This window comes from Macaca mulatta, chromosome 13, assembly GCF_049350105.2.
Source record: "Macaca mulatta isolate MMU2019108-1 chromosome 13, T2T-MMU8v2.0, whole genome shotgun sequence".
In the NCBI taxonomy this organism is placed as follows: Eukaryota; Metazoa; Chordata; class Mammalia; order Primates; family Cercopithecidae; genus Macaca; species Macaca mulatta.
In genome coordinates, this window is record NC_133418.1 from 104,823,949 (window position 1) to 104,851,316 (window position 27,368).

At 57.7% G+C, this 27,368-nt stretch overlaps 1 protein-coding gene across 3 annotated transcripts; it reads left to right on the plus strand.

Annotated features, from left to right (window-relative positions):
* Window positions 1-696: 696 nt before the first annotated feature.
* On the plus strand, window positions 697-26,866 carry SDC1 (syndecan 1). 3 transcript variants are annotated; one of them, XM_077960101.1, is made up of 6 exons: window positions 697-1,332; window positions 1,560-1,844; window positions 21,039-21,120; window positions 23,301-23,779; window positions 24,361-24,496; window positions 24,648-26,866. In XM_077960101.1, exons 2-6 carry the CDS (start codon window positions 1,779-1,781, stop codon window positions 24,815-24,817), a joined length of 933 nt encoding a protein of 310 aa, XP_077816227.1. In that variant the 5' UTR covers window positions 697-1,332; window positions 1,560-1,778; the 3' UTR covers window positions 24,818-26,866. The 3 variants fall into 3 exon arrangements, with proteins under 3 accessions (XP_077816227.1, XP_028687783.2, XP_028687784.2); XM_028831950.2 differs by lacking the exon at window positions 697-1,332 and having other exon boundaries at window positions 1,378-1,844; XM_028831951.2 differs by lacking the exons at window positions 697-1,332; window positions 1,560-1,844 and adding an exon at window positions 15,554-15,992.
* Window positions 26,867-27,368: the final 502 nt, after the last annotated feature.

The window sequence follows — 27,368 nt, forward strand, 5'->3', positions numbered from 1 at the left end:
TCCTATTTTTCCACCATACTGGGTTGAAGGGACCTGTGGAGCCACCCTCTGGTAGAGGCAGTCAGAGCCTTTGAAAAGGGCATTTTTAATCCACGGGGACTTCTCGAGCTTGGCTGGACCTCCGTGGTGCCGTGCGGTGAGACTATCTATCACTCAGGCACTCAGCGAGCCCACATCGGCCCCCAAGAACCCTGATGAAGGTTTTCCTGCTCCACAGACAGACTTTGGGAGACGGAGACCCCAAAAGCGAGAGCTCCTTGAGGTCAAACAGGTGTTCAGGAGCAGGGACACAAGCAGGCCATCATCTTTTGGTGTGAGGTGGAGCAGAGGGATGAGATGGAGACGCAGGAGGCTGCTCGGCTCCAGAGCCTGCTCCATGGTGGAAGGTGGAGGAGAGTCCAGGGTCCCATGGTCAGTCCCTGCATGGCCCAGGAAGGTTTAATTCTTTTAAGGAGAAACACTGGACACTTCCTGATATTTTCGTGGTCGCCAGCTCAGGCCGACCCAAGTTCTTGCCTTCCGCCTCGGGAAGACAGGTGAGGAGGACGCCATCTTTGGTCTCCGGGCCCAGGTGCGAAGGTCGTTTGGCACCATCTCTCCTGCCTGCCAGATGTGGGCAGGGGCCGTCCGGTTCTTCCCCTTTGCTCTCTCGGCCTTTTCCCCTCCACCCGCAGGCCTTCCATAGCTTTTTGGACTGAGGCCCAGGGCCTCGCAGGGAATCACGAAGGAGCAGAAACTGCACGGTGTCTTCAGATCCGCGTGCCCGAGGTCACCGGGGAACAAAGAAGTTACTTATTTTTCCTTTTAGCTCAGCTGAAGAGAGAGGGCGTTGTCTTCCACAGAAAGACGCTGCGAACTCCGCCCCCGTCCCCCGTTTTCTTACAGCCCTTCCGTGCGGGTGCAGCTGTTTAAGGCCCCAAGTTTCCAGCACTTTGTGGAGTGCTGGAAGAACGTGAGCGTACGGGACAATCTGGGCCGGCGGGGCGCAGCGAGCCCCATCGCAACTGGAGGAGACCCGGGGTGTGTCTGTGTGTGTTTGCCCGTCGGTTGAAGGCCCCATCGCCCCCGGGCCGCCGCCCTGCCCCAGAAAGCGTTCCCCAAGAGAGCTGGGAGTCCTGCGCACCTGGAGCGCGCTCCGCGTCCACGCCCAGAGGGCGCTGCAAACTCGCGCTCGAGGACTGACTGCGGCCCCTTCAGTCCCTCTCCCGGGCAGCGCCTCCGCACCCAGGGCCCGGGCAGAAGGGGGTGCGCCTCGGCCCCACTACCCAGGGATCAGCCGAGCTGAAAGGCCGGGAACCACGACTTGCGGGAACCACAGCTCCCGAAGGCGAGGTTCGGCCACCAGAGGAGCAGGAGCCGGGCGGGCAAGGACCCTAGTGGGCGGGGAGGGGGCGGGGCTAGGGCCGGGGGTGGGTGGTTCCGAAGGGGCCGAGAGGGGTGGCTCGGGGGGCGGGGTCCTGGGGGGTGTGGACTGGGGCTGGCCGGGAGACCTGGCGGAGCTGGGGGTGGGGGGCTAGTTTTTGCAACGGCTAAGGAAGGGCCTGTGGGTTTATTATAAGGCGGAGCTCGGCGGGAGAGGTGCGGGCCGAATCCGAGCCGAGCAGAGAGGAATCCGGCAGTAGGGAGCGGACTCCAGCCGGCGGACCCTGCAGCCCTCGCCTGGGACAGTGGCGCGCTGGGCAGGCGCCCAAGAGAGCATCGAGCAGCGCAACCCGCGAAGCCGGCCCGCAGCCGCGACCCGCGCAGCCTGCCGCGCTCTCGCCGCCGGTCCGGGCAGCATGAGGCGCGCGGCGCTCTGGCTCTGGCTGTGCGCGCTGGCGCTGAGCCTGCAGCCGGCCATGCCGGTGAGTGCGGCCGGCGGCCAGGCAGGGAGGCGGCGGGAAGCCGGGACTGGTCACCCGCTGATGCCGGCGGGTGCACGTGGAGGGGGAGGGGGAGCGGGGACTTCCCTTCTTCCCGCGCTAGCCCAGCGGGTCCCGGGACGGTGAGCCCCGAGACGAGGGCTCCAGCCCTAGTTTCCTCCGCTGTCGGTGGGCGCCTCACCGGTCCCGCGCCGGGGAGGGTGGGGGGCCGGGGCCCCGCGCTCAATTTTGTGAAACGTCTCCACATGCGTCGGAGCCCGCCAGCCCACAGCGGCGCCCGGGGGTCGCCCGCTCCCAGCCCCCTCACCCCGGCCACCGCGGCGGGTGGGTCCCCGTCGGTGACCCGGGGGGATGCAGTGACCGCGGCCACAACGCCCCTCCCGCAGGCCCTAATTCAAGCCAGACCCGCGGGCTTGCGCCCCAGCGCCGCCGAGCCCGGGCGCCCGGCCCCTTGCGCCGCGGCAAGTTTGGGCGCAGCGCAGCCGGCGCAGGAGCGGGCGGGCGGCCGCGTTGGCCCGGGGAGCTGGGCCAGGGCTGCGTGGGGGGCGCGGGCGAGCGTCTGCAGGGCCCTCGGGCTTGCAGTGGGCGGCTCGAGGAGAGTCGAGCCGGCCCGGCAGCGGGAGGTTCCGGGAAGTTGGCCTCGGAACGCTGGAGACCTGGAAGAGCCCAACTTCTGGGCTGCTGAAGTTGAGCTGGCCCCGGAGGGCGCGTCCCCGTGCCGGGCACGGCCGAGGCGCGGTCGCCTTCCACGCGAGGGGACCCGGGAATGGCCTCCCGCTTCCCGGCTCGGCTTTGTGCTGAAGCCGCGCGGAGGGAAGGCGGGTCCCTTGGCCCGCCCAGTGCAGCTGGGGGAAAAGAGGGGCAGATGTGGAGCTCAAGGCTGGAAGAGGCCTTTGGGTGGGATGCAGCATCCACCTTCAGCGAGGCTGAGGCTCCACCAAAGAGGGACGTGACCGACAAAGAGCAGCCTGAGGGTCCCCAGAAAGTGGCTTTCCCGTCCCAGCCGCCGGCCGCTAGCCCGCCTTCCCCAATGGGGGCGCTTTGTTCTCGGCCCCTGTAACCCTTTCCTGGGAACCGCCCCGTAACGCCGGCCTTGACGGGGGCTGGGACCTGGGCCGCAGCCAGGTGTCAGCGCGGGCCGCCTGGTGCCCGAGTCCGCCACCCCAGCCCCCGCGCCCGGTGCTGGCGTCCCGGGGTCCCTCCTGCAGGCCGGCTCGGCCATCCCCCGGGCTGCAGAGGGGAGGTGCGGAGCCAGGGGCACTTCCCCTTCCGGAAGTGGCGGTCTCTCGCCACCACATCTGGACAGCTCGACTTCCCCAGCTCTGGCAAAGGGAGGCACGTGGGCAGGCAAGGGGCGGGGGCGGGGTGGGCACTCGGGTCCTCCCCTGCTAATGTGACATCTGGATAAGTCTCAGCAGCGCTGACCCTCTGTAAGCGTTTCCTCTTGTAATAGCTGCCAGTTATTGAGCGCTTTGGTTTTTTTTTTTTTTTTTTTTTTTTTTTAAGAGTCTGTCTCATGGGAGATGAGGTAGGGACAGTCGTTTCTGAGGCTGATGTGTAAAGCGACCTCCCTGCTTCCCAGGTGACTCGTGCTTCCAAACATTTTCCGGTCCAGGAGAGGTCCCTGTGCCTATTGAACTGTGAATGGGCTGGACTGTGAGGGGTATTTGGGAGCACGAGGAGAGCCGTGATTTCCAAGCTGGGTCTCATGCACTCCTGGCTTTCAGGTCCAAGAAGGTGCTCTCTAGGGTGGTGGTTTCTGTGGAGCTGAGACTGTGCTTGGAGTCTTCGCTCTGACTTTGGAGAAGAGAATGGAGCTGCGTAGCTTACCTCCCTGGACCGCCGGGCACCACCTCACTGCCCCGTTCTCGCACATGATGGGGCCTCAGCAGGAGCGGCTGAAGTTGGGTCCTCCACCTATTTCCGGCTGGATTTAGGAGGGCTGCTGGTTCCCTTGCCTGCCTGGGGTAAAGCAGACATTCCAGAACCCTGGGATCCCACCGCACCCGTTAACGCTGGGGAGGCAGGTGGAGTTTGGGATTCCCTGTGGACTACCTTTCCTGGAGTTTTCTGTGGGCTGGGGCAGATGCTGCAGTGTGAGACATTATTTCTTGCCCAGAACTTGGACATTGGGCCCAGTAGGCAGGAGAGTCTCAAAAGGGGAAAGGAGGGAGACTCCCTGGAGCTACAGGGAAGGAAGGCTTCCTGGAGGAGGTGCTTGAGCTGAGCCTGAGAGCCTCACCCGCTTTGGGGTCAGACTCTGGCTTGAAGCTTAGGTGTTCTTTCTGCTTTTTCTGATCTTACAAAGTTTAGTTTGTTTTCTCTTTCCCAGTTCTGCCCTCTCCCTCTTACAGTGAGTGTCCATGTTAGGTTAAAGGTGGGGACATGCGGTGCCTTCCCAGAGCTCTGATACCCCTTTGCTAAAATAAATCAGGCAGCTGGGATTTGCTTAAGATGGGAGAAGATACCCGCAAGTGGCAGAGATCTGACCCTCTCTGAAAGTTAACTGTGGCCCCAGTGGGAAGCAGGTCAGAAACGCCCTGGGGACCAGGGAGGCAGGGAGTGACTGAATGGGTGAGGGGAGGCTGCTAGGAGAGGAGGTTGCTCAAAACCACTCCCAAGAGACTAAAACAGGTTTGTCTAAAAAGGTTTCTCTCTCTCTTTCTTTCTCACTCTCTCTGTCTCTCTCTCTCTCTCTGCCTCTGTGTGTGTGTGTTTCCTGTGGTCTTTTGTTTCTGCCGTGTAAAAAAAATGGCTTGTTCTGGAATAGTTATTTGCTGTTTTTCTTTCTTTCTGTCTTCTCTTTCTTGAAAGGCATAAAATCCCTTTTGCCCTAATTACGGGGGCTAGCAGGGACATTTTCCCACAGCCTGGCAGAGAGGGTATGGGGGGAGGCACTAGCTGCCTCCGCTCAGGCTCAGAGCCTTCTAGAAGTGATGTCACCCCTGGCTTCAGCTCCACAGGGAGGGTGGAGCCTGTTTAAGTCTCTACCTGTGGCTCCTGATGGGTTCCAGTAAAACCTCATTAACACACATTGGTAGTAAGAAAGGAGAGAGCCTGGAAAGAATTAATGAAAAGCTTGACTTCTACAGTTTTTTAGAGGAATCTTTTCTGCTGCAGCAGAATTTTGGATTCCTGAAATCCCTTGGGAATGAGGTGTCCTGTGTATTCGTGTTTTTTCATCAAGCTAAGAATCCCTGTTACCCTCAAGTATTCTTACTCTGGGCAGGACTCTGAAATATTTATTTCCCTTCCTTTATCAACCAAAAAATGCTAGGCATGATTTAATCTTTGCATGCCAGGGTCGTCGTCCTCATCATTGTGCTGGGTTAGGACATTGTCTCCTGGATTTACTGTGCTCTGAAGAGCACTTTGCCCCTCTGCCTGGTGCCTCAGGTTGCTCTGTTTTGAATTCTGGTCTTTCTTCTTTTTCCAGAGAACAGCCAGAAGTGACATTTATGTGCCTGAGTGTTGCCAGCAGCCTTTCTGATCAGTTCTAATTTGTTACTTTTCTCCAGTGGCACTAAGAAACGAATCAGATGGGTTAGGCTTATTTCTAAGCTGAGAGTTTTAGGCTCTGGGTAAGGGCCTTGCCTGTGAGTGAGACTAATGATCTGTGATACGTGGATTTTGTGCCATTTATGAACTTCAGCTGGGACCTGTTGCAGTCTCCCTTCTACCTCCCTGCACCCCACCTAGAGTAACAAAGAGGTGCTGCCCAGGTGAGGTCTTTAGCGACTTCTCTCAATGGAGAAAAATGAGTCATCTCTTGGGGGGAAGTGCTTGCTGACCCCCATGTTTCAAGTTCCTCGACCTGGTTTTACATGTAAGTGACTTGCTGGTCACAGGTAGCTGGACTGACCAGCTGAGGGCCATTATTCTTTAGCCTTGACTGCTACTCTCAGCCTTGGTCATGCCCCCATCTCTTTACCACATTTGATTTGGATTTTAGTTCCTGTTTCTATATAATACGCATCCATACTGTGTGACAGACCAGAAGTGGCTTTGGATTAAGTAGAGCCCCAGGACTGAGTCTCAGCTCTGCCACTAATTTACTCCGTAATCTGGGGTGAGTCACTTTCCTTCTAAGTCTTGTTGTCCTCATCTGTAAAGCGGACATCACGATACCTGTTCTCCCTGTCCTCATTCTGTCATTTGCGTATTCATTTCATAATGGATATGTGAAAGTACTCTGTGATGAAACTGCGTGAAGAAAGTAAGCTGTCGATACCTTTTCTTTGAGCGCCTGCTGTTCAGTGCTCAGTACTTTTCCTTCATTCTTATTTGAACTTTACCCCAAACCTTTACAATATATATCATTGCCCCATTTTGTAGATGAGGAAGCTGAGACCTAGGGTGGCGGGCCCCTCCAATGGCTGAGCCAGGATTTGTGTGTGTGTGTGTGTGTGCAGTGTGTGTGTGCGCGCATGTGTATGGATATGGTGTGAATACATCGCAAGGCTGTCACGTCTCCCCTGAGAAGCCTGGCATTTGGGGGCTGGCTGAACCCTGCAAGGCTCTGCTGGGTATTTGCTGGTCCATCCTGAAGAATCATGGGTGTGAGCATTTTGGGCGGAGGGGCCCAGGCTGGACTGAGCTGGCCTGAACAGTGCCATCAGGCAAACTGAGCACCAGGTAACATTCAGGAGTTGTGTTGGGTTCAACTGATAGCCGCTCAGGGACAGGCGAGAGCTCCTCACAGGAAGTAAACAGGGACCTGAGAGAGCAGGGTGGGAACTGTGTGGACTGGGTGTGGAGGGGCGTGTTTGGATGATGCCCTCAGGCCGGACCCCAGGTGGTACCCAGCTTGCACCATCTTTTACCTTGGGCTCTGGGGAAACATTCGTGGAATTAGCAGTTTCTTTTGTAAGCCTGGGAGGTGGGCAGCATGACGCAGGTGGTGGCCAGAACCCAGGACTCCTAGCTCTGGTGCCATAGTCAGTCACCTCCTGGTCCCCTTCAACAGCAGGTCCCGCTGGGGGCGGGGACAGCTGGTGAGGAAATGGTCATTAAGTGATTGCTATGCTTCGACTCTTGCCCGATTGCCTTCTTTTCACCAACCAGTTTTGGAGTTTTGGGTTGAAAGGGGCCCTGCGGCCCTGCCTAAGTGTGTCTAGAGAAGAATGGGATTCAGGGAGTTTGTGGAAAGAGGGCTTTTGGTGCCGGGATCCTGTACCCTGTCACTTCTCTCTCAGCTGTTCCAGCAGAGGTTGAGTTTTGGATGGGAGCATGCATTCTGGAACCTTCCACTGAGTGGGACATGAGTACCCCGACAGGCTCCACGGGAGGGCTGATAGGTGTATGCCCCTCACCACAAAGAGGTATGTTTGGGGTGCAGGTTGTAGAGGTGAGGCCACAGAGGCGAGACCCTGGGTTTGGGGCGACTTCAGCAACTGTCATGTCCAGCTGCAGGTTGGTGTTACTGCTTCTGCCCGCCCTCAGGAAGCTTTCATTTGGGTGGAAAGACAGTATGAGAAGGTCCCTGGCATTCCTGAGACAGGTGCACTGGGTCAGCTTGCCTGTGGTCAGAACTGTGGGGATCTCGGGGAGGGGTGGTCTGAGCCTCCCCTGGAAAGTGTCCTGCTTTTTGGCAGGGCCTGTAAGGGTGGGGGCAAGCTTATGGGGCAAGGGGGGCGTGTCATGGGAAATCTTGGGTCTTGGGGCCATTGAGTCAGGAGAGCAGAACAGGCGGCGGCTGGACTTGCCGAGTGACCTCTCCTGCTGTGCTTGAGGCTTCCCGAGGCTGCCACCGGTTCCGCTCCCCACTGGGAGCCCCTCAAAGGTCTCTGACCTCCTGGCTTTTATGGCTTCGTGGCTGCCTAATTCTATGTAGAGGATGTGCCTCCTCTGGCCATCAGCCCTGGGAAAAACTCTGCCTAGTGATTCACCTGAGAGTTGCAGCCCTGTGAGATGCCGTGTGTGTATGTGTGTCTGTGTGTCTCCATGTGTACATGTGTGTGTCCGTGTGTCTGTGTGTGTCTCTGTCCACGTCCATGTGTCTGCGTATGCCCCTCTGTGTGTCTGTCTCTGTGTGTTTGTGTGCGTCGTGTGTGTTTGTGTCTGTGTGTGTATGTGTGTCTCTGTGTGTGTGTGTTTATGTGTCTATGTGTGTCTGTGTCCGTGTATATGTGTATCTGTGTGTGTGTGTTCGTGTGTGTACGTGTGTGTACGTGTGTCCGTGTGTGTGGGGGGGTGCCTACTGCACAGCTTGCCACTGCATTTGGGCCTTGCCTGGGCACTCTTCACTTGCCTTCCCTGTCAGGCTGCTGTCTCAGTTTTGGGGGCCCTGTCACTACCTGGCTGCAGCTTCCTTTTCAGACACCAGCTTCCTTTCTGCCTCCCACCTCTGCTAGTGGCCTTTTCTCTTTTTTACTGTGGCTCTGACATTCATCATGGCCTTGTCCTTGGAAGTCTGTGGAAGTTATTCCTGCAGAGGCAGGCAGTCAGGTCAGCTGGCCTTTCTGGTTCAGCTGAGCCCCGACTATGTGGCTGTGGCAGGCCATTGCCCTTCTGGGCCCCAGTTTCCTCCTCTGCCAAAGGGTCCTTTTTCCCGTCCTCAGTTCTGAGAGCCACATGGTTACAGAGACACCTTATCCTGGGAAGGGCGGAGGTGACACTGAAGGACTTGTTGGGGGCTCACCTTCCTCTGCCAGTGTTCCTTCTGGGAACTCGAAGGAGAGTTGGTTGCCCAAGGGTTCAATGGTGGGATGGGCTGGGCCAGTGGAGGGCAGGGCAGGCTGCTTGAGGGGTGGATTCGAGCTCCTTGTGGGAGCTGGAGTGGACAAAGGCGTCTGGGTGAGGTTGGGCCGGGGCTGGGGCTGCATGATGTGCTCTGCACACACACCCAAGAGTCCTGGCACCTGCCCGAGGTCCGCTCAGCAGCAGGAATGAAAGCCATGGCGGGCAGGTTGGGGCAGTGGGGAAGGCGGGCATGTTGATCAGTCCACTCATCAGCTGAGTCATGGTGCCAGGCCCACGGGTCCTCCCCTGAGACTCACCCAACCAACCTTGATCCACTGCAAGCCCTCTGGGGGCCGGGACGAGGCGGGGAGTACAGCAAGACACAGGCCGGAGCTCAGGGGCCTGGCTTTCTGTCCTGGCCCTGCCTCCTTACTCTCGAGTGGCTGTGTCCAGAGGCCTCTCTTGGCCTCAGTGAACCCATCTGTGACATGGGGGGAAGGGGCTGAGAAGCAGAGGTGAGGCAATGCTTTTGGGTGTGCGTGGCCTCTTGTGGCTGTGTCGTGTGACTGGTGGGTATCTGGGGGCCTGCCTGTGCTCTGCTGCCTCAAGTTCTGAGGGCTTCATGAGCCCTATCTGGCTTGATCAGATCTAAAGCCCGGAGTCTGGGCACCTGCTGTGTGCGTAGCCTGGTGCAGTGCTGAGAGTTCCGTATCTGGTCCAGGGGATTCCTGTAAGTGAGGGTGGCTGCTGCTGGAACCAGATGAGAGAGGTGGTCTCCGCAGTGACAATGAACGGGGTTCGCGATTCAGCACCTGTCACGTCTCCCCACAGGAAGGGTTTTGTCCCAGAGTCCCATGATACAGCAGTATCGAACTAGGAGCCTGGGCGGCAAGGCGGGATGTTTTATGGAGCTCCAAACCTGCGGGGCTGCCTTCTGGCCATGGGAAGTGTCAGGGCACGGGGTCTCCCTGAGGGAGCTGCAGAGGCTGTCAGCCCTGCTCCAGGACCACTCGTGTGCACCATGGATCTCCAAAGGTGTTCAGGGAACTTCCCCACAGTGGCGTGAACTTGAGTTCATGGTCATTTCCACGTGGGGCTGCCTGGCTCTCTCTGTGGTTCTTCTGTGCTACTCAGCAGGCTGGGAGACAGAACTCTGGCTCCTGGCCTGGGATGCGTATTGTGAGCATTGCATGTCTGCCAGGGTGGGATGTGGGGAAGTTGGAGGAACTTCTGGAGGGCCGAGGAGCTCGTGGCCACCTATGGCATTTGTCACAAGCTGGGTCCCAGAAAGCCCTTTAGGACTTGGGCCCTGACCCTGCTGTTCCCATGCTACCAATACTAGTGGTGGCTGCTGATCCTCCAGAGGCCTTACCTGGCTGGGGACTTGATTGTGTCAGAGTGGCATTGACTCTGCCTCCTGTAGCTTCCTGTCATCCCTGCTGCCCAGGAAACTGTCCGAGGCCTTGGAGGGCCCATCTCTCTGGAGTGTTCCAGATGAATATGGTGGTCAGGTTTGGGCCTGTAGGGCCCGAGGCTGTGGGACGTTTCAGGAACCTCTGAGACTTTCCTAGAGGCTGACGTCACTCTAGCTTCTCCCAGAGAAAACCACAGGGTGCAGTGCTGCTGTGGTGGTGACCATATCTCTTCCAGGATGGGGTGTTGGGGAGGGTCTGGGCAGCAGACCTCAAGGCTGGCCAGGGCCTGCGGGGCTGAGGGCCAGGCTAGAAGCATGTGCCCCGCTTGGGCTGCATGAGATCTTCAGGCCCTGCCCCCCACCTCCCTCCCTGAAAGGGACCTGGGGCCTGGGGAAAGAGCACAGGATAAGTTTCCCTGGGGTCAGGCCTGGAAAGTCCAGGAAGCTCACCCCTGAGTCTCCTTGGGTGAATCTGCAGCAGTGACTGGTTGTCTTGGGCTCAGGGAATTGTAGGAAGGACATAGAGCCCCCTGCCTTCCTCCCCACCCCCGGTGAATGAGGTTCATTCTTACAGATCTTGTGGAGGCTGGGCGTGCAGTGGGCACTCTGGCCTGCCTGTCTTCCGTGTGTCAGGCAGTCACCTAAGCCTGAAGGCCTGGGCCTTCCTACCTTTGGGGGGGCCCAATATTGAGTCCTGAGACCTTGGGGCTTGACAGGCGAGGTGGGACCGAGAACTAGCTGGCTTGGTTAGTCCCGGCTCGGGCTGGAGCCGAGAGGTGTTGTGGAGGCCAGGAGGAGCACAGGACGCAAGTCTAGCCCACCTGGATCACATCCGGACTTCATCGCTTCCTCCCTGTGTCATCGTGAGCACGATTCTTCACCTACCCCCACCTCAGTTTCCCCGTCTGTGAAATGGAGTTTCTCATATCCTGTCCCAGAGGGCTTTTGCAGAGATTCCATGAAATACCATATGTGATGTGATTGGGGCCCCTTCCTTGCCTGGAGCACAGAGAAGCAAGTCTAGGGGAGCACTGAGGCTGACCTGTGGGAAGGGGTGCAGTCTGACCCAGCCTAAGCCTGGAGTCACTCTGTGTGAATGGCCTGCTGGTCTGACCCCAGCGCTGCTGACGTTAACAGGGCCTGCAAACACGGCTTTTGCCCTTCTCAGAAACACGAGCCTTCACTAGCAGGCCAGACTTTGCTCTCTTCCACCTGAGCCTCTGCCAGGGGCTGCCTCCTGACCTGAGAAGGTACGGGCTGGGCTGGCAGGTGGGAGAGGACGCCAGGCAAAGCCAGACATTGGGGCACCCTCGTAGGGGCTCAGGGCTGCTGGGCAGGGCCCCCAGCAGTGGGGCACAGTGGCCTATCCCCAGAACTTCAGACTGGTGGCTGTCCTGGAGAGGGAGCTGGGTTCTCTATGGAGGCTGACAATGCTGGGCCAGATTGCAGGGTGCCGCCAGTGGAAACGAGGGCTGTTGTCTTCCTGAGAGAGAGTGGGCTTCACTGTGATGGGCGGTTCATGGCATGCCTACCAGAGCAAGACTGCTGGCTTCAGTGGCTGTGTGCCTTGGGACAGATGACATAGCTCCTTTGCCTCAATTTTCTCATCTGTAAAATGTGCATGGTACTAGAACCTAAGGTGATTGTGAAGATCAAATTAATTAATTCAGATTAAAAAAAACTGATTGCCAGCTTCTCTGGCCCAGGGGGCTCAATAAACATCAGCTGTGATCACTTTTTCCCCCCAGAGCCTAATTCAGTTGTTTCTATTCTTCAAGTAATCTCCAGCCCAGGTCATAGGCTTAGACTCCTTTTCTACCACACGCCCCGCCCCCCGACCGCCCTGGTGGTCCCTGAGCTCTGGGCAAGGCATATGGCTACTTCCCTTTCCCAGGGTCACACTGAGCTTTTCAGACTGGAGCTGTATTCACAGCCTCCCTTTCAGCCATCTCAGCACTAACCGTGTGCAGAAGCTGCGAGGGCTCGGAGCTCTGTGCTGGGGGTTCGAGGCTTTGCAGATCTGCCAGCCCATCAGAGGCAGGGCAAGCTGCTTGACCTGGGGACCCACCAGTAATCTGGAGGATCCACCCAGCCCCTTCAGAGAGAGCCTTCACAGAAAATTCTGTCTTCCATCACCCAAACCAGAAGGTACCAGCCCCACCCTCTCCTGGGACTCCTTCAAGGACACTCTGCCTTCCCGTGTCTCTGGGCTTCCCAGCAGCCTCAGTGCCTACTCAGTCTGAATTGTTCTTTATCTGAAAGGCAGGTTCCCAGGCTAGCCCATTGTTCTGTACACAGGAGGAGAAACCATATACATCTGTGACTCCAGGAAGAGCAAAGAGAATTCCTTCCTCCTTTCCTGGGCATGGCGTTGCTGGCATGCACATTTTCAGAAAGGTTAAAAAATTTGCCCTTGACATCTTCCAGCCGCTCTTTTGTAATCCTGTTCCGTCTCCCAGAGCTCCCATCTACCTACCCTCAGTGCCCTAGTTCCGGAGTTAGCCCCTCCCCACCTGGAAGTGATTTATGCTGTAGTGGGAGTGCTGGCACCCTTTAGCCCTCCCAGAGGACTTGTTTTCAAGGGGATATTGTGCAATGACAGGGACACTGATAGAGATTTTGGTAATACCTTGGAGCTTGTTCCCCTCCCCCACCTTCACACACAGCTGGAGCCCTGGCTGGCTGCAGGTGTGTCAAAAGCACAGTTTCTGCCTCTGTGAAACTTGAGGATACTTTATTTAGCAAGTACAAGGGGAGGATGTTCCTAGAAGTCCATATGGCAGAGGTGCCCTGGTCCCCAGGTCTGGTGGATACCCGTTCCAGGGGACCCTGTTGGGACTGACAGGGCTGGGCTTCTCAGTAGGGGCCGACTGGGGAAATCTTGGCTGAGATTCTGGCCTTGGTGGGCTCTTTAGGGCAGTCAGGGCTGGGGGAGGGACAGCGCTTTGGAGGCTTGGCTGCCCCCTCTGTCCCCATAGGGTGGCAGTTGCCCCACAGTCACCTTGATTTAGGATATCTCTGGCATCCTGCCTAAGCCATGACTCCCCTTGGGAAGCTGAGGGTGATGATATCAAGTCAGTGTGATCAAGTGTCCTTGTGGGTCCCTAAGTGGGGGGTGTTTGGTGAGTCTTGGGAGACAGATCCCCTGTCTGGCTCCCAGAGCAGTACCAGGCACTGAGGCTGCAGGGCCTGGGCTGGGCTGCTTTGCTCAACGCCTGCCTGGGTGAAACCTTGCCCTGCCTGGCCTGGCCTGGGTTTTGCCAGGTGGGGAAAGCAGAGGAACTGGTCTTCCAGCTCTGAGGCTCCACACCCAGCCCTCAGCTGAGCCTGTTCTGAGACCAGTCCTGGCATGTGAGCTGCCGAGGCAGGCGCCAGCTCTGTGAAAGGGTAGGTATGGGGGTGCTGGGGGCAGCACTGGCTTGGCTTGGGCATCGGAGCTGGCATGAGGTTGCCAAGATCCCTCCTCTTTCAATAAATGCCCCCGGTGTGCTGTGAGCAGGCAATGCAATGCGGTGCAGAGCAAAGGGCCCAGGGCTGGGAGGCTCGGCTCTGTGACCTTGACCTCAGGCTTCCCATCTGTAAAGCCCTGACCTCACACTAAATGGAAAATATTACCCGAAAGTGGTCTTGAAGGCCAAGTGTGAATGCCGTCCCTCCACCCTGGCCCTGTCCTGAAGCCCCCAGGACAATGAGGGGTCCGTCTCGAGTGGCAGGGTGGGGCTGTGTGTGGGGGTGCCGTCCAGAGTGTCCCCGAAATGCGCTCCTCCCCTTGGAAGTGCTGCTGGGGACAGCCTCCTCTTCCTGCCCATTTCTGTCTCCCTCCTGCCCTGGACCGGGCCCATCACTCCCTGCCTGTCATACCCTCAGCAGGCCCCGGCTTGCCTTGTTCTCAGTAGAGAGCCAGTGAGCTGATAAATTACTGTGCCTGTCACCGGAAATGCTCATGCTGCCTTGAGGCACCGGTGAGGCCCTTCCTCCTGGGAATGGCTTCAGTGGGGGAGATTTCGGGTCTGGAGGCCCAGACCCCATCTGCGGCCTCAGCCTGCCTCCCGGGCGGGCGGTGTTTTCCCGGCTCCTGAGTTTGGAAACCAGCCTCAGGACAGGAGTGATGTGTCTAGCACTTCCTCCACAACCCTGAGGCTGGGGGAGCCCAATGTCTCCTGGCCTGTGGCCCTGCCCTGCTGCCTACTCCCACAGGTCCCACCATTTTGGCCAAACCCCCATTGTACAGACGGGCAACCTGAGGTACGATATTTCTAGCAGCACCCAGTAATTTAGGGACAGAGGCCAGACTATCACCAAACTGTCCCCATATTGGACCTGATCATTTTCCCTGGGCCACCCTTTTGTGGTCAGTGCTGTGGGTCCCTGAGGAGGGGGCATTTGGAGAGTCTTAGGGGACAGAACCCCTGTCTAGTTCCCAGAGCAGCACCAGGCGCTAAAGTCAGCGGGGCCAGCCTGTCAGCCATAAAGCACTTTAGCATTATCCACCAAGCCCCTTCTGGCGTCTAGGTGGTGAACAGGTCTAGAGAGAGGCTGAAAGCTGCCTAGGTCCCCAGCGTGGGAGCTGCATGGTGGATTCCAGCCCTTTCCCAGAGACCCTTGCTCCTGGGTGCTCGGGTCTGACCTGCCTGCTCAGTGCTTAGGCCATTTCAGTCCAGGCTGAAGGAGAGGGTCACAGGGCTCCCCACAGAGGGAAGGCAGCTGCACATCCACTCTGCAGGGCACTGAGGCATTCGGAAGGCGGTGGGACTGGGAGAGGGTGTTGCAGCTTTTTCTCCCCCGCCCTCCCACTGATACTCCTGGAAGAGCAGGACCAAGCCCTGCAGCCTGTGCTGCCCTCCAGGCCCAGCCTTCGTCTCTGGGGCCCACCTGCCTCTCAGCTCCAGCAGCTGTCTTCTGCTTATCCCTGCTGGGTCCAGCCAAGCTGGCTGGTAGGAAGCCAGTGGGCTCAGCCCCAGGCACGAAGGAGCCTCAGCCCAGCTTCAAGTAGACACTTTCCCAGTCATGTAGGTGCTTCTGGATGTTCAGTGGGTCTTCAGCCCCTGGGGGAGGGAGGCTGGGCCGCCATCATGGTGTGCTATCTGTGCGAGTGGACGTGTCGGAAAGGTATAGGACATTGCTGAGCTTTCCCTGGTCCCTTTGCCACTAGAACTTGTTCACAGGGCTCTGTTGCTACTCAGTGCCTTGACTTTGAACACTGGACTCAAGTGAAGTGAGCTCTTGCCTCCTCCAGGCTGGGCCACTCTGGGGGATGCCTTTTCCTCTCCTCATTGTTTTCAAAGTGCAGTCTGAAGACCCCCTACAGGACCTGGGGCTTGTGAATGACAGACTCAGCCTCTGGACGGGGAGCTCGGAAGACTTCATTTGTAGTGGTCTCCTGGTGATTCTTGGGGACCCTGAAGCTGAGAGTCCCCAGTCTGGATGCAGGTGATGGTTTGGATATCACTCTCAGCCAGTGTGGTGTCTTGATGCAGAAGTGGGGGTAAAGGCTGGGGCTCTGCGGCTCAGAGACCTCAGCCCCCGGGAGTCCTGAAGTCTAGGGGAGGCGAGGGTCAGCCTGTTTTCCTTATATTTGCAGATCTGACTGAGAAACCAAGGGGGTAAAAAAGATTTCCAAACAACTGTGACCCTATTTAAAGCCTCCCGAGGACATCTGCCATTGTGTGGAATCTCGGGATGGGGAGGGTGGGTGTCCAGCCTGCCATGACCATGGGCCCTCCTGCCTCTTGACCTTGCAACCTGGGCTTCTGGAACAGGTCTGGGTCTCTCCTGTCCACTGGCCCCAGAACCAGCACCATGGCCCCTGGTCCAGGCTGCTTGAGAAAGGCAATGACCTAGCTCCTTTGATAAGAGGCAGCTCTTTATCCCTGGTTTGTTGGGGCTTGTTGATTTAGTGACTCGGCTCCTACAGAAGCCGGGGATTTCGTGGCCACACGGGGCAGGTACAGCTGACAGATCAGCTTCCCTTTCCTGCTCCACCATGGATGACTGCGAATCAGAGGCCCCCTGCGCTGCCCAAGTTAGTGCCTGGGGTGAGCATTGTCTTATCCTCTCCGGGGTTGGGTTGCGGGCTTCAAGGCCTGGCCCTAGTAGTCCCCTTAGGGCAGCCCTCTGTACTCCAGCCTCTGAAGCTCCCTGTTTTTAAATCCCCCTGGAGCTGGACACCTGGCCATACGTTCTGGGGGGCTGGGAGCTCTGCCGGGCCAGGACCAGACTATTTCTTCCCTCTTTTCTTCCAAAGCTCCTGGCGTGATCTTGGCTCACTGCAACCTCCACCTCCTGGGTTCAAGTGGTTCTCCTGCCTCAGCCTCCCAAGTAGCTGGGACTATAGGCGCACACCACCACGCCCAGCTAATTTTATATTTTTAGTAGAGACGGGGTTTCACCATGTTGGTCAGGCTGGTTTTGAATTCCTGACCTCAGGTGATCCGCCTACCTCGGCCTCCCAAAGCGCTGGGATTACAGGCGTGAGCCACTGCGCCTGGCTGTCAGTAATGATTTTTAAGGGGTTTGTGTTTTACCCATCACTCACTTCAAGCAGCAAGTGACCAATGTTAGTGATTGAGGGTGCGGACTGGAAACCAAAGGCCTTCTGACCTGATGGCCTCAGGCTGATGGGGTAGGGTTAGATGGGCAACCTCTCAGGTTAGCGACTGGGCCTGCCGCCCTCCCTCGAACCTGTCCGAGATGCCCACTGGACATCCTAGCTTCTGAGGCCGCCAAGGCACTTTTGAGCTGTCTTGTAGAGGAGCTGCAGCACAGCTGCCCCTTAGCCCCAGGGCTGGCCAGGGCAAGGGGCTCTGCTGAGACAGAGGTTGCCAAGGAGAGTGGCCCTCTTTACCTCTGGTATGGGAGCAAAAGCTGGCAGTTGGCTTGAGGCTGCTTTCTGGAAGCTTCTCTGCCAGCTCTCTGCCCACAGACTTCAGATGTGCTCTGTAGTGGCTGGCAGCGGGTGATGATGACTCCCCATCCCTCATGGCACAGGTCCCCTTCCGGTCCACGCCGTTTCCTCTCCACCTCTCAAATGTGGGCTGGTCCCTGGGTAGCTTCACTGCTGGGGCAGGCTCAGCAATTCCAACTCAGTGAAACTCTGTCCCATTGAGGAGCCTTAGACAGGTTTTCCTTAAAACTGATGGGCTCAGCTGGTGGGGCTGGGGAGAGAGAAGGGGATGGCAGGTGAGGAGAGCAGTGCTGCTGCACAGGAAGTTGTAGTGTCTGGGCAGCCCTGGGCAAGTCCCTTGCCTTTTAGAGGCTCTAGTCCTTATCTGCTAGGGAGAGAGATCCTTCTCAGCCCTGCTGCCTCATCTGCAGGGGAGTTGTAGGGGTGAAAGAGGAATGGGTGGAAAGTGTTTCCAGCCTTAGAGAAGGCCACACTCCTTCACACCTTCTTTCTTGCTGGGTCAGAGCCCTGACCCCAGGATTCTCTCCAGGGTCCCCAGGGTATGGCCAGGAAACCAGCATGGCTGAGACGGAGATGGGCTGACCTGACCATTACTCCCTAACTCCCTGTCCCCAGACTCCTGGCAGCTGCCTCTTGATCGCCCAGCCCCCAGGCGAGCCAAACCTTGGGCTTCCTATTCAGTGGGCTTCTAGTGTCTGCACTGTGGGTGGGGAAGGGGCAAGGCATCCCTTGCTTTGAACAAACAGAATGAGTGGAAGCCTAGATCTTACCTAGCACAAAGTTGTTGATTCGTTCTCTGAACAGTTGGTTTTCCTGGGACTTACAGAGGTTAAAGGCTGGTTGGCCTGTTGCCTTCCTGGGCAGGGCATGAGGTGGGCTCCAAGCTGAGGCGACCTGTTCCTGAGCAACCTTGAACAGTGGCCAAGCAGCCTCGGAAGCACCCAGGTTGGAGATGATGCTGAGGAGAGCTGCCCAGGAGGCCTAGAGGCAGTGTGCTGCAGGCCATCAGCACGGCAGGCCTGCTTAAGGAAATCGGAAGTCTCACCGGAAACTCCTTTCTGGGAGTCGGCCGGCACCTTGGTAATCCAAGTTCAAACTCAGCAGTTTCTGCTAATTTCCTCCCCAGGAGGCTGAAATCTCACCTTCTCCTCATTTGAGGGGCTGTCACAGAAGGTTCAAGCTGGAGGAGATTTGGGAGGTCTCTCTAGCCCATCCCCTTAGGCCCAGGGAGGGGAGAAGCCCCTGAGGGCAGGGAGCTGGTTTCAGTGGAGAAAACATTTGCTTAAGAGCTTGTTGTGTAAACAAGATTGCAGAGGGATAAGCCAGCAGAGCTGAGGGAACAAATTGTTTTAGGGACCGGGCAGACTGAAATGCCTATCTAGTCAGGAGGAAAGCCCTGCTCTTGGGAAACTGCTAACCTGCTGGGGCCTCCCTGGCGTTCCTGGGTCCCACTGGGCGGTGCCTCCCGGGCTATACATGGGCCCCAGTGTGTGTGTCTTTCGTGTGGGCTTTGGTGGCCTCATCTGTTGAGTGGAGCATGGATCTAATAGCTCTGGCTTCTGCTCAACGGTTGGGCACTCCACAATGCAGTGGAGGCTTGTGGGGTCGAAGTGTCAATGCCTTGCTCTGTCCTTGCCCCATCTCGAGCTTTCTCTTCAGGGAGGCAGTGCAGCAGGAGAGGGCAGGGCAGAGGCCTTGGGTGAGAGTGAAGCCATGATTTCAGTGAGTATGGGTGGAGGTGCCCACTCTGTGCCCTCCCCCCGGTGGGCAGTATTCTTTGTTGGTGAAGGGGACAGGCTTGAGGGAGGCCAGGGCAGCTTCAGAGCTCTGTGGAGGCAGCACAGGTGTTTGAAGCACCACAGAGATGGTATAGATCAGATGTGGCCTTGTGTGGAGGCAGGGGGAGCATGAACTATGACTGTTGGTTTTTATTGATTGCTTGAGACGGAGTCTTGCTGTGTCACCCAGGCTGGAGGGCAGTGGTGCAATCTTGGCTCACTGCAACCTCTGCCTCCCGGATTCCAGGGATTCTCCTGCCTCAGCCTCCCAAGTAGCTGGGACTATAGGCGTGCGCAACCATGCCTGGCTAATTTTTGTGTTTTTAGTAGAGATGGGGGTTTCACCATGTTGGCCAGGCTGGTCTCGAACTCCTGAGCTCAAGTGATCCTCCCACAGTGCTGGGATTACAGGCGTGAGCCACTGCGCCAGCCAATGGCTATTGATTGTAGATGGGCCATGGTGGACAGTGACTGTTCACTGTAGGTGAGCCTTGGTGGAATGTGGCTGTTTACTGTAGATGGGCTATGGATGGCCCTTATAGGGTCAAAACCTTTCTTTTGGGGGAAGGAAGGTACAGTTTTGCTTTTGTCCTTTCAAAGGAAGTTCAGTGTTATTTCTGACCTTGTGGTTTTTACACGTGTCTGATGCTTTCCTCTAACCCAGGCCCCTGGATGTAGAGCCTCCACCTGGTCCGGCTCTGCCCCAGGGCTGCCTCAGGAGGCAGGAGGTGTCTGTCCCTCTCTGCTTTGCACTCCCAGGAGTGAGACCCATGGGCCTATGGCCAGGGCCTGATAAGGCCCTTTCCCTTTGGAGCCCAGCCTCAGGTGGGTGACAAGTCAGTGCAGAGGCTTCTGGTGAACTGACTTCTTCCTGTCCCCCTCTTCTCATGAAACTTTATCTGCCTCCCTTTTACCCTCTTTCTAAACAGGCCTGCTGGCATTTGAGGCTCCCCTAGTTAGACAATGGTCACTGTTTGTGGGTGCCCACTGCGTGCCAGGCTGTGTTAGGCATAGCTTCATTGAATTTTGGCAGCAGTCCTGGAATGTAGACGTTATTATTTCCCCATTTTACAGATGGAGAGACTGAAGCCATAAGCAGTTTAATGATATCCCAGGACCACGCATCTAGTGAGCGGCAGGGTCCGGAGTTCCTAAAGCTAGTGCACTGGACTGTGCTGTTCTGCATATTTTTTCATTCTTTGTTCTGGTCCCAGACATTGGGGCCCTCTCAAGATAGACTGTGTAGTGAGTGGGGTCCTTGGGTCTGAGCCTGGAAGCTGAATAGGGCTCTCAAAGCCACACTTCTTGCCACCTGGCTGCTGGGTTCTCCGTTCTTTACCTGAGGTCCTGGGGCCAGTGTGAAGGGCAAAGGCAGTCCTGACTTTCTGCCCTCGCTGCCGACCAGGGTTCTGCACAGGCCTGCTGACTGTGTGTGGTGTGATCCTGCCTCCCCGCCCCCACCCCTGGTCCTGCCCGTCAGCCCCGGCCTCAGGAACTGCAGAGATGTGTATATGTTTGCCCTCTGGCCCCTTTGCCTTTTGGAGCTGGGCAGGCGGGCAGCATTCCTGGGGCTGCTCTTTGCCAGCAGGACCCGTCCCAGGTCCACAGCCCACTTCCTGGAGCCTTCTCCGTGCAGGGCCCCTTCCAGATTAGCCTTATATGTCCCCAGCCCGATGGGCACTCTGTCCTTCCTTCCCCAAGGAGGACGATACTCTGACCAGAGAGCCTGAACCCAGTCTTTACTGTAGATGGGAACTGGGCTGAGTGTGGGAAGGTGTGTCGGGGCCAGGACTGGGGTTGCCCTGCCTGGGCAGACCTGCCTCAGAACAGACAGTTCCCTGTGCCCAGCAGTGCCCCTGCCCCTTGTGCCGCCCTCGGTGTCCACACCTGGGGGCCAGCATGCCTGGAGGCTGCCTCTGCATCCAGGTTGTCCTGAGATTGTTCTTGGGGGTTTTCGAAAGCCCCCCAGTGGGGCTGGGTCGGCAATCTTCAGCCCCAAAGCTCCCTGGCTGATGACCCCCAAGAGTAGGGTAGGGTGGGCTGATGGGGTCCCATGGGGGCCACAGCCTATATTCCCAATAGCAACTCCCTGTCTGCCCTTCTGAGAGGTCTGGAGCTCCCTCACCAGACTGAGCTTCTCAGGGTGAGGGCCCTGCCCACTCTCTTGTGCCCCTGTGCCCTGTGCCGGGCACCAGGCTGTGTTGTAGCATCAGGGGTTGGGGCATGGGAACCAAAGTGCTGCCCAGAGCTGAGGGGCCTGGAGCCACATGAGAGGCGTCTCCCTGGGTACCTGTGCAGCACAGGGTGGGACGAGTCCGCTCAGCTGTCTAGGAGAGGACCCAGGAGCCGCAGAGCCCTGGCCAAGCCTCTACTCATACCATGTTCTGATCCTTTTCCAGCAAATTGTGGCTACTAATTTGCCCCCCGAAGATCAAGATGGCTCTGGGGATGACTCTGACAACTTCTCCGGCTCGGGTGCAGGTGAGGTTGTCATGGGGGCCCCCCACCCAAGACAGCAACAGGTCATGCCTGGGGGCAGTGGTCAGACAGTCTCCTGTGTTTATTGAGCATGTACTGAGTGCACCCTGCCCGCCCCATCTCCACCCAGCTGCCTCCAAAGGGCAATGCTGAGCAGAGGAATGGGGTCCGTGAGCTGCCTGGTTAAGGAGAGCTCATGCTCGGAGGTGAGGTGAAGGCTGTGAGCTCCAGAGGGCCGCAGGGCTGCCTGCTGCACATAGGCTCATATTCACTGGGAATACCTTTACTCACTAGGAAACCTCTGGAACCCCCTTCAGAAGGTTATTTGACCCCTGAGCCTCTGTTTTCTCATCTGTAAAATGGGAATAAACTTGACCTGATAAGCTTGTGGAGCTGTAAGGCAGCACAGAGCCTGCTGGGGTGTAGCTCTTCCATCCAGGCTCCCTTCCCTACTTCCCCTTTCCCTGGGGGAGAGAAGTCCCTGAGCTGGAGGTGGTCAGGGAGGCTTCTCAGAGGAGGTGGCTCTTGAGTGGACCTCAGAAGAGGGGTGAGAGCTAAGGAAGGAGGCTGAGGCCATCCCTGGGGAAGTGACCCCTTAGAGGCCTGAGAGCTGCAAGGTAGGGTATCGGGTATCTGTAGTTGGAAGTATCTGTTGTTGGAAGCGGGGGCCTTCAGGGAGGGTGGGGCCGCAGAGGTGTGTACCCTGGGATAGGTAGGATAACTGAAGTAGTTATGTCCCTAAGGGATGCCCACCCCACACCTGTGGTCACAGGAAAGCTTTCCAAGGTGGCCTAGGCACCTGTCTCGTGGCTCCAGAGACCAGGTTGCCCCTGGACACACAATGAGAAGGGACAGCTCTCCTTGTCCATTTTCCAAGGAGCTTAGCCTCAGCTGCCTTGCCCAGGTACTAGCCTCCCTCAGCCTGAGCTTGGCCGGCCCAGGTGCTCTGGGGCCTCCCCCGACCCACCCAGCACACTGGTTCAGGTCCTCCCCCCTCAACCCAGCCCGCTCTGCTTCTGATCCTCCCTCCCCACCCTCCCCAATACACTCTGCCTCTGGTTCTCCTCCCCCAGCCCCCACCAACACACTCTGCTTCTGGTTCTCCCCCCACCCCCCACAACACACTCTGCTTCTGGCCCTCCCTCTGCCCCCCACAACACACCCTGCTTCTGGTCCTCCCCCCAGCCCCCACCAACACACTCTGCTTCTGGTCCTGCCCCCACCCCCCCCAACACACTCTGCTTCTGGTCCTCCCCCCCACTCCCCCAACACACTCTGCTTCTGGTCCTTCCCCCCCGCCCCCCCACAACACACGCTGCTTCTGGTCCTTCCCCCACCCCCCCCAACACATTCTGCTTCTGGTCCTCCCCCCCACTCCCACAACACACTCTGCTTCTGGTCCTCCCTCTGCCCCCAACAACACACTCTGCTTCTGGTCCTCCCCCCCGCCCCCCACAACACACTCTGCTTCTGGTCCTCCCCCCCCATAACACTCTGCTTCTGGTCCTTCCCCCTCACCCCCCCAACACACTCTGCTTCTGGTCCTTCCCCCCCACCCCCCCCCAACACACTCTGCTTCTGGTCCTTCCCCCACCCCCCAAAACACACTCTGCTTCTGGTCCTCCCCCTCCCTCCCACAACACACTCTGCTTCTGGTCCTTCCCCCACCGCCACACCACACTCTGCTTCTGGTTCTCTCCGCCCACTCCCACAACACACTCTGCTTCTGGTCCTCCCCCGCTCTTCCCACAACACACTCTGCTTCTGGTCCTTTCCCCCACCCCCACAATACACTCTGCTTCTGGTCCTTCCCCCGACCCCCACAACACACTCTGCTTCTGGTCCTCCCCCGCCTCCCACAACACACTCTGCTTCTGGTCCTCCCCCGCCTCCCACAACATACTCTGCTTCTGGTCCTCCCCCCCGCCCCCCCAACACACTCTGCTTCTGGTCCTCTCCCCCACCCCCCCCAACACACTCTGCTTCTGGTCCTCCCCCCCACCCCCCACAACACACTCTGCTTCTGGTCCTCCCCCGCCTCCCACAACATACTCTGCTTCTGGTCCTCCCCCGTGCCCCCACCAACACACTCTGCTTCTGGTCCTCTCCCCCACCCCCCCAACATACTCTGCTTCTGGTCCTCCCCCCGCCCCCCACAACACACTCTGCTTCTGGTCCTGCAGGTGCTTTGCAAGATATCACCTTGTCACAGCAGACCCCCTCCACTTGGAAGGACACGTGGCTCCTGACGGCTACTCCCATGTCTCCGGAACCCACTGGCCTGGAGGCTACAGCTGCCTCCACCTCCACCCTGCTGGCTGGAGAGGGGCCCAAGGAGGGAGAGGCTGTAGTCCTGTTAGAAGTGGAGCCTGACCTCACTGCCCGGGAGCAGGAGGCCACCCCCCAACCCACGGAGACCACACAGCTCCCAACCACTCATCAGGCCCCAACGGCCAGAGCCACCACAGCCCAGGAGCCCGCCACCTCCCACCCCCACAGGGACATGCAGCCTGGCCACCATGAGACCTCAGCCCCTGCAGGACCCGGCCCAGCTGACCTTCACACTCCCCGCACAGAGGATGGAGGTCCTTCTGCCACCGAGAGGGCTGCTGAGGATGGAGCCTCCAGTCAGCTCCCAGCAGCAGAGGGCTCTGGGGAGCAGGTGAGTGGCCTCTGCATTCCTTGGGACATTGGGTGGGTTAGCCCTAATGCCTGGCACCCGGCACGCCCTACACCTGTGCCCTGCGGGTGTCTCGTATTCCTCACCAGGAGGACAGGACACAGGGACCCACCTTCCCCTACCCCCAGGGCCTCGCCCAGAGCAGGACAGACTAATTATGAGATCAGAGCAAAAGCGCCCTTAAAGATCACCCAAGAGAGGGCTCCCCAAACTTACAATCCAAACTTGCAGCCCCTGCTGTAAGAGTGAACGTTATACCAAGTCCTCCTATTTTTTATCTTGCAGCTTCGTGGGATTTTTACACTTTACACTAAAATAAGCCTGCTTGTTTCCATACAGAAATGTATGCTTTGTATCACTTTTTGTGACATCCATGCCATGGGCCAGCCAGGGTCCAGAGTTGATGTGGCAAGAAGGCCTGGCTTTCGGGCCGCCTGCGATCCTGGTTTGGGTGCATCCGAGTGGGTGGTGGCAAAGATCAGGGAGGCAGGAGCTGCTTCTGGAGCTGGTTGCTGCTGCTGGCGGTGACCTAGCTAACCCCATCTGCCCCTGCCCTCCCATAGGACTTCACCTTTGAAACCTCTGGGGAGAACACAGCTATAGTGGCTGTGGAGCCTGACCACCGGAACCAGTCCCCAGTGGATCCGGGGGCCACAGGGGCCTCGCAGGGTCTCCTGGACAGGAAGGAGGTGCTGGGAGGTGAGTTTTCTCTCAGGGGGGTAGTTCGGGGTGAACTGCTGCTATGGGGTCGGGGTGGGGCTGACCACAGCCAAGGCCACCACTTGGGGGAGGGTCTGCAGTGGAGCCCAGGGAGCCGCTGAACTGAGCTGGCCCCGTCTACCTGCCCTAGGGATCATTGCTGGAGGCCTCGTGGGGCTCATCTTTGCTGTGTGCCTGGTGGGTTTCATGCTGTACCGCATGAAGAAGAAGGACGAAGGCAGCTACTCCTTGGAGGAGCCGAAACAAGCCAACGGAGGGGCCTACCAGAAGCCCACCAAACAGGAGGAATTCTACGCCTGACGCGGGAGCCATGCACCCCCTCCGCCCTGCCACTCACTAGGCCCCCACTTGCCTCTTCCTTGAAGAACTGCAGGCCCTGGCCTCCCCTGCCACCAGGCCACCTCCCCAGCACTCCAGCCCCTCTGGCCGCTCCTGCCCACGGAGTCCTGGGGCGTGCTGGGAGCTCCACTCTGCTTCTCTGACTTCTGCCTGGAGACTTGGGGCACCAGGGTTTTCTCGAATAGGACCTTTCCACCACAGCCAGCACCTGTCATCGTACCATTCTGACTCAGTTTCTCCAAACTGAAGCAGCCTCTCCCCAGGCCCAGCTCTGGAGGGGAGAGAGGATCTGACTGCTTTGGACCTAAGTGGCCTCATGTGGCTGGAAGATTCTGCGGGTGGGGCTTGGGGCTCACACATCTATAGCACTTACTGGTAGGACCAAGCATCTTGGGGGCGTGGCCACTGAGTGGCAGGGGACAGGGGTCCACTTTGTTTCGTGGGGAGGTCTGATCTAGATATCGACTTGTTTTTGCACATGTTTCCTCTAGTTCTTTGTTCATAGCCCAGTAGACCTTGTTACTTCTGAGGTAAGTTAAGTAAGTTGATTCGGTATTCCCCATCTTGCTTCCCTAATCTATGGTCAGGAGACAGCATCAGGGTTAAGACCTTTTTTTTTTTTTTTTTAAACTAGGAGAACCAAATCTGGAAGCCAAAATGTAGGCTTAGTTTGTGTGTTGTCTCTGAGTTTGTCGCTCATGTGTGCAACAGGGTATGGACTATCCGTCTGGTGGCCCCGTTTCTGGTGGTCTGTTGGCGGGCTGGCCAGTCCAGGCTGCCGTGGGGCCGCCGCCTCTTTCAAGCAGTTGTGCCTGTGTCCATGAGCTCAGGGCTTTGCTGAGGCCTGGGCCACTGCCACATTGGAGAAGCCCATGTGAGAAGTGAATGCTGGCGGCTCAGCCTTCAGACTGAGAGAGGACTGTAGGGAGGGCGGCAGGGGCCTGGAGATCCTCCTGCAGACCAGGCCTGTCCCGCCTGTGGCGCAGTCTCCGGGAGCTGCTTCCTCCTGGAAATTGACAAGGGGCGGCATCCTCCTGGAAATTGACAAGGGGCGCATCCTCCTGGAAATTGACAAGGGGCATCTTCCTCCTGGAAATTGACAAGGGGCATCTTGGGCAGAGCTGGCTCTGAGTGCCTCCATCCAAGGCCAGGTTCTCTGTTAGCTCCTGCGGCCCCGCCCTGGGCCCTGGGCTGGAATCAGGAATATTTTCCAAAGAGTGATAGTCTTTTGCTTTTGGCAAAACTGTACTTAATCCAATGGGTTTTTCCCTGTACAGTAGATTTTCCAAATGTAATAAACTTTAATATAAAGTAGTCCTGTGAATGCCACTGCCTTCGCTTCTTGCCTCTGTGCTGTGTGTGACGTGACCGGACTTCTCTGCAAATACCAACATGTTGGGAAACTTGGCTCAAATCTCTGTGCCTTTGTCTTTCCCATGGGGAGGGATTCTGGTTCCAGGGTCCCTCTGTGTATTTACTTTTTTGTTTTGGCTGAAATTCTTCTGGAGGTCGGTAGGTTCAGCCAAGGTTTTATAAGGCTGATGTCAATTTCTGTGTTGCCAAGCTCCAAGCCCCATCTTCTAAATGGCAAAGGAAGGTGGATGGTCCAGCACAGCTTGACCTGAGGCTGTGGTCCCGGCGGACGTGTGGAGCCGAGGCCTGCCCCGCAGACACCTAGGACGTCCTCCTCCCACCTGGTTGCAGAGGCCAGAGGCCTCCAGCCCAGGGCTCCTGCACTTGCTTATTTGACAACATTTCAGTGGCTCTGTTGGCCACTCTGAAAGGTGGGCCAGTCTGTGTATCAGAGATGCACCGCTAAGCCAAGGGAACCTGTGCCCAGTATTCGATACTGCGACTTTCTGCCTGGAGTGTATGACTGCACACGACTCGGGGGTGGGGAAAGGGGCCAGCTGATCATGTTCGTCTGCTGGTCCATGGGACGGTGCCCAAGCCAGAGGCTGGGTCCATTTGTGTAACAGCAATAAACGGTACTTCTCATTTCGGGCAACAGCTGCTGTGGTGGTGGTTGAGTCTCTTGGCCTGGCGATGTCCTGCCGTGTCACTTACTAGGGGTGGGAGCCTGGTTCTGGGCAATGCTCTGGCTTGGTACAGAACAGCAGAATTGATGCTGGTCCCTCCTGTCGCAGAAGACAGAGTCCATCTCTGCCCTCCTTCCCCAAACCCCTGTGCAGGCATTCAGTATCCCGCCTTCCTTCTCCTGGGGCTCTCGGTCCTCCTCCTGCCCAGCGCTCCTTGTTCCTTAAGGCTCCAACTGGATCATTTCCTTCCTCAAGGACATGATGGGCTCCCTACTGATTCTCAAAGTTTGCTATTGATTGTTTGCTCATTGTGATTTCTGTACACTTACTAGCAACAGTCTTAAGTGCCAGAGGTCTGAACAAATCATGTGCAGAGTAGGGAAAAACGACAGTGAAAGACCTGGACGTTGAGGCAGCACAGTGCACTGCAGGGGTCCTCAGTGTCCTAGAGCATCTATTATAGCTGGCTTCCC

Bases quoted from the DNA above. Each gene is read 5' to 3' on its own strand.
- SDC1 (XM_077960101.1), top strand. From the start codon at position 1,779: ATGAGGCGCGCGGCGCTCTGGCTCTGGCTGTGCGCGCTGGCGCTGAGC. The intron at 21,121-23,300 runs GTGAGGTTGTCA...CTGGTCCTGCAG, and splicing joins CTTCTCCGGCTCGGGTGCAG to GTGCTTTGCAAGATATCACC. The intron at 23,780-24,360 runs GTGAGTGGCCTC...GCCCTCCCATAG, and splicing joins CAGAGGGCTCTGGGGAGCAG to GACTTCACCTTTGAAACCTC.